At 46.2% G+C, this 14021-nt stretch overlaps 1 protein-coding gene across 1 annotated transcript in view; it reads left to right on the plus strand.

The window, feature by feature from the left end:
* The window catches only part of SYNE2 (spectrin repeat containing nuclear envelope protein 2), a 235192-nt gene extending 221701 nt beyond the window's left edge, over positions 1 to 13491 (plus strand). The window contains exons 105-113 of the mRNA XM_053407665.1: positions 802 to 941; positions 2258 to 2378; positions 3373 to 3584; positions 5045 to 5245; positions 6342 to 6470; positions 7847 to 8038; positions 8173 to 8262; positions 9935 to 9981; positions 11390 to 13491. Of these exons, the coding sequence (XP_053263640.1) occupies positions 802 to 941; positions 2258 to 2378; positions 3373 to 3584; positions 5045 to 5245; positions 6342 to 6470; positions 7847 to 8038; positions 8173 to 8262; positions 9935 to 9981; positions 11390 to 11615 (1358 nt within the window). The 3' untranslated portion in view covers positions 11616 to 13491. The remainder of the gene's footprint in view (positions 1 to 801; positions 942 to 2257; positions 2379 to 3372; positions 3585 to 5044; positions 5246 to 6341; positions 6471 to 7846; positions 8039 to 8172; positions 8263 to 9934; positions 9982 to 11389) is intronic.
* Positions 13492 to 14021: the final 530 nt, after the last annotated feature.

A 14021-nucleotide genomic window follows, 5' to 3' on the forward strand; every position in this document is an offset into this window, starting at 1 on the left:
CCTAAGTGACCCACCATTTGCTGCCTTGTAATAGCATCCCTGTGGGATGCAGGTGGCGCTGTGGGTTAAACCACAGAGCCTAGGACTTGCCGATCAGAAGGTTGGCGGTTTGATTCCCCGCGACGGAGTGAGCTCCCGTTGCTCAGTCCCTGCTCCAGCCAACCTAGCAGTTCGAAAGCACGTCAAAGTGCAAGTAGATAAATAGGTACCGCTCCGGCGGGAAGCTAAACGGTGTTTCCGTGCGCTGCTCTGGTTCGGCAGAAGTGGCTTAGTCATGCTGGCCACATGACCCGGAAGCTGGACGCCGGCTCCCTCAGCCAATAAAGCGAGATGAGCGCTGCAACCCCAGAGTCGGCCATGACTAGATATAATGGTCAGGGGTCCCTTTACCTTTAATAGCATCCCTAAAGTTTGCTGCCTGAGAAGGGCCACGCCAACCTTCTCTCATGTAGGACCAGCTGTCCCTCCCAGAGTCATCTTTCCCGCCTGCACGTTTTGGTGGTGTTGTTAACTGTCTGTAGGCCTTTTCAGGAAGGTGGGGTGAGGGGACGTGCCCACCCATAACTGCATGGCTCCTCATTTCATTGCCCCTGAAACACAGCCGACATACATTTGCAAACAAGCATGCTTTGCAAGGAAAGACGGTAAAACTTTCATATATTCCCCCCCCCCCGCATCATAACTTGGTCCCCCCTATTCTGCAGAATGCTTTTAATTCATTCATTTTCCCCGCCCCAACCCCTCACCCCAAACTTGGGCATCTAACTTCCTGCGGATTTCCTTTTCAATGTCGTACCACAGAAAAATCTGCTTCTGAGACTCACACGTGGCACTCTCCGGAAAGCCCTGCTTGCCGAAAACATCCATACAGCCAGGGAGAGATGGTTCCAAGTGTCCTTTTGAACAGCCCAGAGACAAGCACTCCCTACAAACCAGGCTATGTAAGTCCTACTGGATGCAGGTGTACATTACAAGCATAAAAGGGCTGGATTGGCCATTAGGTTAAACCATATGTTTTTGGACCACCGTCATCCCTGACCAAAAGCCATGCTGGAGCTGGTCACCATTGGAAGTAAAAAATGAGGAATTTGCACTGGACAGAGGGGAGAGACATTGTATGGCTTAAGCAATGAAAGAGGTGCATGATTTTACTTTTTAAAAAATGACAACATATTTTTATTTGCAAATTTAGCAAAGGAAAGAAATCAAATGCAATAAAATAAATAAAAGGAACTACTATACAAATAACACTAATAATAACCAAGAAAACCCCAATCACTTCACATTATATAAGCATTTGTCATCTGTATATGCATCTTAAACATATAAGTTAATATAAGCCTTCCAGGTGTCCAAAAAGGTATCAACACAAAATTGATGCCTATATGAAATATGTTCAAATGTCTTCAGCGTCAGTAGATCTTCAGATCATAATGGATGTTGAGCATTTATCCATTCAGGCTCTTAGCAAACATAAGGGCATGCAAATTCCACTTTTGTTGTCTTGCCATTAGCCCCCATACTACAGGAATATTATTTAAAATGATATGTACATCTGGATTTGGGCAATGCAAAATTGATGTGGATAACAACTTCAGACCAAAAATGCTGTGTCAGTGGAGAAGCCCACATCATATGCCTCAATGTGGTGTTCTTGGCATTACACTTTTAACATCTATCTGCATTATGCAGTGCCTTCCTATACTCAAAATATTAATTTTTGCTGGATCACTCTCAATTTCAAATCTTAAGGAAAGATTCTATATAAAAGCAATTTTCTGCTGTTTAGACTGTAGGATACTTAAAAGCAATTTTCCATTGTTTAGACTGTAGGATACTTTCTGATTCCTTATTCCTCGCTTCTCTGAGTTCTTGAACTTCTACCTCACAAAGATCCATTAAGCATTTTTAAAAATCGGCTGGATTTGCAGATATTGCTAATTGCACGTTGGTGGCGTAGTTCTGAGCAAAGGTAAAAAATATTACGGTGTGATAATGGGAGGCGAATGAAGGAGTGCTAAAGTCTCTGATAGATGGAGTAGCAAAGGTCATTTCGGGGCTGCATAGTGTGACAGAAGTATTTCCAAAGATTTACAAGACCAGGATAATGGATTGTCTCATGGTTACCTCTGGCAGCAAGGTACCTTTTGAGCAGTGTGCTGAGGACATTGCTGGGTGCCCAAGCAGTGCGTTGGGCACAGTGTACATGGGCCGGTGTCATGTGTCATTCCCTTCTTTCTATGTTGTTATATTCCAGGTGAAGCAACGGAGCAGCAGGAGTCTGGACAGCATGCAGGAGATCTCTGGGATGTTGCCTAACGAGGAACCCCAATCTAGCCAGAGCCTTGATGGCGTTGCAGCCATAGAAAAACAACCAGGTACTTTAGCTGTAATATTTTTTGAGATAGATCTGTATCAAAATGGATGCATGAGTTTGACCAAACTGCGGGAGGCAGTGGAAGACAGGAGTGCCTGGCATGCTCTGGTCCATGGGGTCACGAAAAGTCGGACACGACTAAATGACTAAACAACAACAACAACAACAACAACAACAACATGTGTGTAATAAATTCTGTTTATGTAGAGCAGGCTTCCTCAAACACAGCCCTCCAGATGTTTTTGGCCTACAACTCCTCCCCTGATCCCTGGCTAGCAGGACCAGTGGTCAGGGATGATGGGAATTGTAGTCTCAAAACATCTGGAGGGCCGAGGTTGAGGAAGCCTGATGTAGAGGCTTCTGTGCAGAGTGTGTGAGAAATAGGATTTCATTTTTCCCTATGGATTTATAACGTCAGTGTAGATGGTGCCCTACAGAGGAATGAAAGCCAATAAACAAGAGATCCCTCCTCCAACAAACTTAAAATCTCTAAACGGAGGAAGCGGAGAGGGAGTCAAAGATAAAAATAAATGAATGTGAGCAGGTGCAGTTATTTTATCTGTTGAAATATTTATGTTCCCCCTTTGCATTTAAAGGCAAAACGCCCAAAGGCAGCTAATGTAAAAATGAAAAATAGTGAAAAAACAAACAAACAGCCACATGAAAGTAAAAGGCAGAAGCAGCAGATGGAATCATTAAAAAAGAGAAATGGCAGAAAATACTACACGGGGTGGTAGTCCAAAATATCTGGAGGTTGATGAAGGCTGCTGTCGATTGTGTCTTTAAAAGGTATCAATGCTACGCTATTGTGAAGGGATAGAAGCCCTAAAAGGCTACCCAAACATAATGTTGGATCTTGTAGCTAGGCTGGGGTAGAAGATCTGTTTCCTCAGGGGACCCAGCGAGTGCCTAAAATAATACTTTCCTCTGAGTCAAGCTTCAAAGCTTTTTTTAATAAAATAAAAAAACATGAATAATTTTGCAACAAACCACAGGAGGCCTCGGGAGATGGGAGCTGATTCAAGCCCAAGACTTAAGCAACAAGCTGAGAATGAAGCAGAGTCGGCAGCAGCGGGAGCAGCTGAATTCTGACCTCACGAATATCAATGCTTGGCTGGATAAAACAGAGAAGGAGCTTGAAATGTTGCAGGAGGCAGAACCGCCCACCAGCATCACGGCCATCCATCAAAGAGTCAAGAAGCAGAAAGTGAGTTCACCATTTGTCCTGGTAAATAATCCCTGTAGCCAAAGTAGGAAGTGCGTTGCTGGATCAAGGAAGGCCTTCCAGGGCTGCACTCTCTTTATGGCAGGGGACAATCTCTTAAGAAAGACCACACAGGTAAGATAGCCAGAATCCAATCTGCAGAAGGCAGTTACCCCCAGAGCTTCTGCCATTTGACTCCTGTGTCCAATGGCTGGTGATAGACCTTGAAGTTTGCTTGATTCTAGTTCTAAGATAAGTGGGGCCAGGCATGCTAGCCTCGGCCCATCATCATGATCACTGCTACTTCTACTCTTAATTCAATTTATTTGTTGCCTTCTTACACCTGCATCTCAATGGAAAATCCCCCCCAAAAAAATATCCAAAACATGAGATATATAGATATAAACAACAGTAAGTATAAAACACGGGACGCGGGTGGCGCTGTGGGTAAAAGCCTCAGCGCCTAGGGCTTGCCGATCGAAAGGTCGGCGGTTCGAATCCCTGCGGCGGGGTGCGCTCCCGTTGCTCGGTCCCAGCGCCTGCCAACCTAGCAGTTCGAAAGCACCCCCGGGTGCAAGTAGATAAATAGGGACCGCTTACTGGCGGGAAGGTAAACGGTGTTTCCGTGTGCTGCTCTGGCTCGCCAGATGCAGCTTTGTCACGCTGGCCACGTGACCCGGAAGTGTCTCCGGACAGCGCTGGCCCCCGGCCTCTTAAGTGAGATGGGCGCACAACCCTAGAGTCTGTCAAGACTGGCCCGTACGGGCAGGGGTTCCTTTAACTTTACCTTTAAGTATAAAACACAGCACAATCAGCTACTACTTCTTAGTTACAAAGTTCAGCACGTTGCAATTTACATCAGTCATGGACTTGTGGTCATGAACTAATTGTTGGAATGCACTCATAGAGCCTTCATAGGATTATCCCCCAAGTGAAGGTTTTGAACAGCCTTGTTGGTTTTGTGATTTTTTTATATATATTTATTTCTATTCCACCCCGGACCAGGACTCAAGGCAGCTTACAGATTAAAATGCAAAAGCACAGACTGAAACACTTGTCAGAAGCGGGGGGACGGACGGACTCAAAGAGGTTTACAAAAAAAGAATAAATCTATGAAAAATTGTCAGTGGGCAACAGTTAAAAACAAGCCTTCCAAAATAATTGCAATCAACAATAAGCTAAAGAGCAGGTGAAAAAAAGTCAGCGTTTTCACGTATCTGGATCGGCTTGCCTAAACAAAAAAATTTTGTCAGCAGGCAGGAGTTCCAAAGTGTAAAAGATCCATTTATTACAAGTATTACGTGGCACTTGCCACAGCACCAGTTTTATAGATGGGAGCAGTCGAGTAGGCATACAAAGAAGCAAGGCAATCTCACTGGTAAACCGGTTGTTTTGTTGTGCCGCTGCTGAAAAACCCAAGTTATTTTGGAACGCAGAATCCTAACCCGCTTCTTCCCCGCCAGGATATGCTCAAAGCCTTTGATAACTACAAGGCACTTGTGCTTTCTGCCAACCTGACCAGCAAGGACTTCAGGCAAGGAGACAGCGCTGGGTCCAAAGAGCTCCAGAACAGGCTTCGGCAAGTCAACATGCGCTGGGAGGAGGCCATTCATTTGATGGGAGAGTGGAGGAAGAGTTTGCAGGAAGCCCTGGTGGGCTGCCAGGTCAGTGTAGCCCATTGCTTTCTTATTTATAAGAATTGGATAGGGAGAAGGTTTTCCTCCATCGCTCAAAACACCGAAACTCTGGGATAACCAAAGAAAACGAACATGAAGATTCTGGATGGGCTACTTATCCTGGTGTCCCTGTTCTGCTGCCACTGTTGTGAGGCTGTACATCTCTGAGTCCCAGTTTCTGGGAATCACAGGCAGGGAGGTTGCTGTTGGTCTCATTTTCTGTTTGGTGGCTTCCTATAGATATTTGCTTGGCCACTGTGAGAATGAGAAGCTGGGCTAGATGCTGGCCTGATCCAGCAGCCTTTTTTATGTTCTTAAGCCAACCTGGGCAGATTTAAGAAACTGCTTTAAAATGCCATTTGCAGAACACTCCGTAGTTGCACAGCATTGTTACGTAAGTGAGGCAAGATCTTCGAGTTTTGTGATTTTCCTTTCGGCACATAGCTGAAGGATGCAAGCCCGCCTCCCTGCACTTCTGACCTCCTTTGCCTAGAACAGATCGTGAAGCATTGTGGCTAATAGTCTAAACTGCAAACCAGGAAATATTCTTCTGCCATGAACAGGTGGCCTTAGCCAAGCCACGATCTGTCCACCTCAGCCCTCCACCTATGCTTAGTCAATATGGAACTGATAATACTGCCCTGCCTTTAAGTATTCATGAGAGACTGTATGCAGGGAATGCTGAGCATTCAAGAAAGCACAATATAAGTGCTACACATTATTACTATTTTTCAACCCAAGTTGGAAAGGCCCTGTATTATTTGGGTCCCTTCTGCACAGCCTACTTACTGAGCATTCAGCCTGATTTGTTTGTGCAAAGTTTCCAAAGAGATAGACCTGGGCTGTGGAGCGTTCATTCAAGCAATTCTTATCCTATGCTTTCTGGTCCATTTCCTTTCCTTATCGCAAAAGATTGCTGTTTCACAAGATCATCAAACCCTCTCAAAGTACGCAGCCTGAGTTTGCTGGCATGCAGTCGAATCCTGCCTGCAAAATAGTCTGAAACCAGCCTTTGTCAGCAGACGTGATCTGACGAGGCTGCCCCTCCCTGCCTCTCCTAATAATGGATGTTTTTTATCTGCAGGATTTCCATAAGCAAAACCATAACCTGCTGCTGTGGTTGGCTGTTGCAGAGGTTCGGAGGCATCAAGCACAGATCAAGGATCTGAATGCTGATCCTCACGCAATTCAGGAGAGCCGAAGAGAATTAATGGTAGGTTTAAAAAAACAACAACACTTTTTGGTGCATCCATACAGAAATGATTGACTCGCCAGTTGAATTGCTCCCATTAAGTACAATGTTACTTCGCTGCATTTGGTTTGATGGTGGGATGCCAATAATCTGCTTTTCAGATCCTCCCTGTGCCCTATCTTGTCGTGATTAGTGATAGTCGTTGTAGGAGTTGTATTTTGATTTATTATTCACCCTCCAACATAAGATCCCGGGGCAGATTACAGCAATTATTATTATTATTATTATTATTATTATTATTATTATTATTATTATTATTACATACATGCCCCGCCCATCTGGCTGGGTTTCCCCAGCCACTCTGGGTGGCTCCCAACTGAATTAAAAGCACAATAAAACACCAAACATTAAAAACTTCCCTAAACAGGGCTGCCTTCAGATGTCTTCTAAAAGTCAGATAGTTGTTTATTTCCTTGACATCCGACAGTAGGGCATTCCACAGGGCGGGTGCCACTACCGAGAAGGCCCTCTGCCTGGTTCCCTGTAACCTCACTTCTCGCAGGGAGGGAATTGCCAGAAGGACCTCGGAGCTGGACCTCATTGTCCAGGCTGAATGATGGGGTTGGAGACAATACTAGAATCAATTTAAAATATGACAACAGGCAAGAAGAGAATAGGTTGGGTCCTAAAATATCTGTCACTCATATGTTTTCAGCATGCTAAGGAAACTGCGTAGTGAGGTTGTCAAATGCACATGTGTGGAGGGAACTCTGTGATTGATTCTATAACTTCTATAACTGTGTTTGATTCTATAACTTAAGGGCTGCCATAGAGAATGCCCTCTCCTGGGGCCCCAGTGATCAAACTTCTGAGAGTGTTGACCCTCCCTCAAGACCCTCTAGGGCAGCCTTTCTCAACCTGTGGGTCCCCAGATGTTGTTGGACTACAACTCCCATCATCCCTGAGCTCTGGCCTTGCTAGCTAGGGGTGATGGGAGTTGTAGTCCAACAACATCTGGGGACCCACAGGTTGAGAAAAGCTGCCCTAGAGGGTCTTGAAGTAGGGAGGCAGTCTTTCAAATATTTGGGGGCCTAAGTTGTTTTGGGGCTTTAGGCACTGATGTGAGCCCAGTGAATTGCGCCTGGAAACAAACTTACATATTAGTTGTTGCCCAACTATTCAGTAGCAGAGCACGCGCTTCATATGCAGAAGCTCCCAGGTAAAGTTCCTGCCATCTCCATTTTGAAGGATCTCAGGGCTGTCAGACAGAGATTTTGGAGCTCCGCTGCCCAATCAGAGTAGGCAACACTGGGCTGGACAGATGAAGTGGTCAGCTTGATTCTATGTAGGGCAGAGTCATACATGCGTCAATATTTCCTTCCATTTCCCTGTCGAAGCAACTGGAGAAAGAGCTTCTGGAACGGCAGCCGCAAGTCAACACCCTGCAGGAGATTTCCACTCACTTGCTCGTCAAATCTGGTGGAGGAGATTATGTTGAAGCTCACGAGAAGGTCCACGTTATTGGGAAGAAACTGAAGCAGCTTCTGGAAAGAGTCTCAAGTGATTTAAAGGTTTCGCATGGAAAGCAGGTGAGACTGGGATGCGCTTGAGTCCAGGGTGATGCAGTTCTGTATCTCCCGGGGGGGGGGTGCATAACTCCTGGGAGATAAAGCTTTCTTTACTCTGCAGAACGTAAAGTTATCTTCCATTTTCCTCCTTCTAGGACACAAGTGCATTTCTGCAGGATGTGGACGAACTGGACTCGGGAGGCTGTCCTCAGCGACCAGAGAAACCTTCCACATATAAAAACAAGGCAAGCCGCTTGGCAATTCTTTTCCAAACCTCTGGTTTTTCTCCAGTCTGTTAGTACCTTCTCCTCGCCTTGTTTCCATCCGGAAATGCTTTATTGCAAGTTAACATGAACAGTTGACTCGCCCGGTTTGGTCAGGACAGTCTAGCTGTTGTTGTTGTTGTTTAGTTGTGTCCAACTCTTCGTGACCCCATGGACCAGAGCACGCCAGGCACTCCTGTCTTCCACTGCCTCCCGCAGCTCGGTCAAACTCATGCTAGTAACTTCGAGAACACTGTCCAACCATCTCGTCCTCTGTCATCCCCTTCTCCTTGTGCCCTCCATTTTTCCCAACATCAGGGTCTTTTCCAGGGAGTCTTCTCTTCTCATGAGGTGGCCAAAGTATTGGAGCCTCAGCTTCACGATCTGTCCTTCCAGTGAGCACTCAGGGCTGATTTCCTTCAGAATGGAGAGGTTTGATCTTCATGGATCACTGCCTTGCCGTGGCGAAGGGGCTTGAATAATTCAGAGAAGCTATGTACTATGCCGAGCAGGGCACCCAAGATGAACAGGTCATAGTGGAGAGTTTTGACCAAACATGATCCACCTGGAGGAGGAACTGGCAAGCCACTCCTGTATCGCTGCCAAGAAAACTCCATGGACAAAGACAACAGTCTAGCTACTCAACTATAATTCGTGGCCATGTTAAAGGATACATGGTTTCTGTTCAGTACCTTTCCCCAACCTGCTGCCCTCCAGAACATTTTGGACTGCAGTTCCCCTCCTCCCTGACCATGCCAGCTGGTGGTGATGGGAGTTGTAGTCCAATAAGTCAAGAGGACACTAGGTTGTGAAAGCCTGGTTTGGAATGCTTCTTTAAGACCAGGCTACAAGCTCTTCCCTTGTCCCATGCCTATACAGTTGTAACTTGGAAGTCGAACGGAATCCATTCCGGAATTCCGTTCGACTTGCAAAACGTTCGGAAACCAAAGCGCGGCTTCCGATTGGCTGCAGGAAGCTCCTGTAGCCAATTGGAAGCTGCCAAAGCCCCATCGGATGTTCGGCTTCCAAAAATAGTTCACAAACCGGAACAGTCACTTCTGGGTTTGCGTCGTTCGGGAGCCAAAACGTTCGAGAACTAAGGTGTTCAAAAGCCAAGGTACGACTGTGCCTCAACCCATTCCAATGGGGGTTCAGGCGTAGTTATGGGACTGAATCCGCCCTCGTCACCCTGACTACTGGGGGGATGCAATGACCCTGCAGTGCTGACTTGAAGGTTTTGATAGCATTGACCATGTGATCCTCCTGACTCTGCCAAATGAGCATTGGGGCACAGCTTTACGGTGGCTGCAGTCCTGTTTGGTTTTGTCCCCATCCTTCTCCAGGCTGAGTTCCACAAGAGGGGCCCTAACCCTAAGGAGGAGGAAGTTAACGGGCAGTGCCACTCTCTGGACTGGTTGTTAAGTAGACAGCTGGAGGGGGGATGCCTGAGAGAAGACTGCATTTAGTGGGGTGCTACCACATTCATCCTAATGGAGCAGCGTCCACTCGTCAAACCCATGTTTCTTGTGACGTTCCCGCGGCACAGAAGCGTTTTGAGCTCTGTAACTGGGTCGCTTGGGATTTGCTTCTTTGCGCTTGCGTTTCTTGGGGAAAGTACGACTAAATAACACCGTAATATCTCCATTTTCAGCAGGCTGGTGGAAGGAAGACCTTGGAGACTGAGAGTGGCGCTGATATTAGGTAGGATGTTTTGGAAAACGTTTTCTTTAATTTAAAAATGGAGGTTGCATTTTGAAGGCAGTCGTAGGGCCAAGCTAGATGTGCTCATAATCACATGTTAATTAACACACACATTGTATATTATGTAAATAGCAGCCACAGGGAAATCTGAGCAGGATCAAGGGCATGGAAAGGAGGAAGGGGGAGTTTAGCGCTTTTTCCTCTTTGCCAAAGTCTGAGCAGAGACAAAAAAAAAGGCTCCTCAAAGATGCTGTATGCATTGCATAGGGAGCCACTACCCGCAACTTTCCTGGAAATGCAAACACCTTTGAATGGGAGATTTTTGCCCACACTCTTTAAAAACAAAAACAGGTGCATTAATTGCATTCACACAACCAGCACTTGAATGTCCATAATTTGTACAATGCTAACTCAGAGGGACGTGGGTGGCGCTGTGGGTTAAACCACAGAGCCTAGGACTTGCCAATCAGAAGCTCGGTGGTTCGAATCCCCATGACGGGGTGAGCTCTCGTTGCTCGGTCCCTGCTCCTGCCAACCTAGCAGTTCGAAAGCACATCAAAGTGCAAGTAGATAAATAGGTACCGCTCCGGCGGGAAGGTAAACGGCGTTTCCCTGCGCTGCTCTGGTTCGCCAGAAGCGGCTTAGTCCTGCTGGCCACATGACCCGGAAGCTGTACGCTGGCTCCCTCGGCCAATAAAGCGAGATGAGCGCTGCAACCCCAAAGTTGGCCAGGACTGGACCTAACGGTCAGGGGTCCCTTTACCTTTACCTAACTCAGAGGTGGGCAAACATTTGGCTTGTGAGACCTGCTAAAACCCAGAGGTCTGCCAGATGCAGCTAGGTGCACAACAGTGGCTGGGATTCAGCTGAGGCCCATCAGCGGAAACTCTGCACAACGACTTCCACTTGTGCAACAGATTCCCCCCCCCAAAATGTGGGGTGTCAGGAGAACCCCCAGAACAACACACAGAGAGAAGAGAGCATGGAATCATTCCATCTGCAAAGGTGAGATGCTTGCAATGATGGAACGATTGGAATAGCACATCAAATTCCTTCTGGTGTCTCCGGGTAGAAGGGCTCGGAAGGGAGGGACAAGGTTTGTGGCCCTCAAACCAGCTCCGCAGAAAGCTGCTGCCAGTCTGAGTAGAGGATATGTGTTGTGTTTTTATATATGTTGCAAGCGGCCCTGAGTAGCTGCTGATCGTGACACCCTACAGTAGCGTTTCCCAAACTGGCTGTTGTTGGACTACAACTCCCATCATGCATAGCTAGCAGGACCAGTCTTCGTGGATGATGGGAGATGTAGTCCAAAAACAGCCAGAGACCTAAGTTTGGGAAACCCTGGGCTAGATGAAGTCTGACTCAGGGGAATGCAGCTTCATGTATAAATTCTCTTCCATATTTGCAGAGGGGATGACGAGGAGAGCACCAGCCCAGCTGCTCCCAAGAACCGCGGCTTCCTGTCCCGTGTACTGCGAATGGCGTTCCCTCTTCAGTTGCTCTTCCTTCTCCTCCTGCTTTTGGCCACCCTGCCCCCTTTCTCGGAGGAAGATTACAGCTGCGCACACCGCAACAACTTTGCCCGGTCTTTCCACCCCATGCTGCGATTTGTCAATGGGCCTCCTCCCTTTTGAAGCGTCCCAAGGGCTTTTTTGCACTTCAACCAAAATGAACCTCCTCAGCAGGCTCTTCTTCTCATGCTGCTATTGCCATTCTGAGGACTTCATACCGTGAATGCGTCAGATTTCACAACTGAAGAAGTAGATCCTCTAGCAATTTCAATTTTTGGGATGGGTTGGAAAGCAGGGGGCGGGGGCAGAGACAGGTGTTAACCCGGTTTTGTACAGGAAAATACTTTTTTCTATATATTTTTGAACTGTAAGCAACATACTGTATACTTTTGCACAATGTGTGATCAATCGGCTGATGGCCTCCATGCCAGAATGTCTTCTGAAGACGAATTTTCAAGATGATGTCATGTTTGCATTGAAATAATGTGATTTTTAGCTAACGACGAATGCTGTAGAGAATAGCTTTTAGTGTGACGGAGAGAACCCATTTTTCAGCTGGTGCTTTGCATGCAAAGAAATCTATTTCCATACTTTGATATTGTAGTGAAAAGAAAGGTTTGATTTTATATAAATATATATAAAATACTTGTTATACTTTAGTATTTTAGCAACCCTCTCTCTCCAGTTAACAAATACATATAGATACATAGACAGATTGATAGATACAGTGGTGCCTCGGTTTAAGAACAGTCTGGTTTAAGAACGATTTGGTTTACGAACTCTGCAAAACCGGAAATAGTGTCTTGGTCTGAGAACTTTATCTCGGTCTAAGAATGGAATCCGAACAGTGGAAGGGCACCGGCGGCAGGAGGCCTCATTAGGGAAAGCTCGCTTCGGTTTAAGAACGGGTTCGGTTTAAGAAGGGACTTCCGGAACGGATTAAGTTTGTAAACCGAGGTACCACTGTATATAAGTTTCCACGACAAAGATTTTAGTACAGTGGTACCTCGGATTCCGTTCTTAGACCAAGGTAAAGTTCGCAAACCGGGACACAACTTCCGGTTTTGCGGAGTTCATAAACGATATCGTTCTTAAACAGGACTGTTCTTAAACCGAGGTACCATTGTATGTACTTAGAACTGCAGATTTGTCTCATGTCTTCTTTTGTACTTTTATTTTAAATAAAAAGAAATGAAAATGCTGCATGTAGGTGGCTTATATTGTTCATAGTTTTATATTTAAAAAGTGCTGACCATAATTAGTGTTGATTATCTCACTTGTATATGAATCAATGGTGTAAACTTGCGGCTTTTTAATCAAAAGATGTTTATGTGTTAATCTTTTTTGAATAATTTACAGTAAGCCAAAATTAAGATACGTGGATGTTTTTTTAAAAATAATTTTTAATAATCGAAGGGCACAATCAATCCCTATTCCTATGCAGCAGAATGCATGTGCAGAGATAACATCATAGGGCCATGCTGGTTGCCAGAACGTGCACACTGCATTGCAAAGCTGCTTCAGCTGGGAATTAAAATCACTTGAAGGTGATGCAAATTTGACGCCGGTTTCTGGATCGGAGAGGGAGAACTAAAGAGGGAAAGGGGAACCAAGAATTGACCATTAGGGTGAACCCTCTGCGTGTGCACAGCTTTAATGGTACATAAGCCATCGTCAATACATTGAGCCTCCATGTTCCAAGACTGGATAACAGTTGCTGTGGTGGTGAGGAATGGACTGTTTCCTTCATGTTTCCTGGGGCCATTTGATTAAGCCATTGCTTACAAACTGGTTGCTATGCCTGATGAATCCAGGGCTCATCTTGCGCCCAGGGGGCTCACGCCCAAACTTCACAAGATTTGTCCCATTTAAGGTGAAGCTGGTGGTGAGAGATCAGAAACTGTTTTACCTGGATCCAAAATATATTGGCTGTGTATACAAACTCCATCTTTCTTTTTTCCCAACCCCCTCATTAAAATTCTGCGGCTGTGTGCAGCAATCCTGAGTTTGTTTGTCTTGATGTTTTATAAATCTAGTTTCCTGGAACACTGCTAGGATTGGTAGAGGGCGGAGCATGGTAGATAGCCGTCTGGTTCAAGGCAGGACCCAAGAGCCATTGGGGCAAGCCATTAGTCGGGATTGGGGAGCAAGGCAGGACGGAAGAATAGCCAAAGGCCACAGGGACACACCAGAAGCTCAACTGGAAAAGGCAGCCCATTGATGCTCCTTTCTGTCTAAGATGATCCAATGGCCAGTCCATATGGGGGAAGATCGGGTAGTTCTGTGGGTGGCTGCCAGCTGCAGTTCAGTGGTTCATTCACAAAAGATCAAACAGCACCCACCAGAAAAGATGAGTACCCTCAGAAGAATGGGAAGAGGTGAAGGAAAACACTTCTATCCATTAAGAATGAACTCACAGCTGTCCATGGAGGCGCAGGTTAATTCTGTGTCCAGGGCAGCTGTCTACCAGCTCCACCTGGTACGCAGGCTGAGACCCTACCTGCCCGTGGGCTGTCTTGCCAGAGTGGT

Source organism: Podarcis raffonei, chromosome 1 (genome assembly GCF_027172205.1).
Source record: "Podarcis raffonei isolate rPodRaf1 chromosome 1, rPodRaf1.pri, whole genome shotgun sequence".
NCBI classification, from domain to species: Eukaryota; Metazoa; Chordata; class Lepidosauria; order Squamata; family Lacertidae; genus Podarcis; species Podarcis raffonei.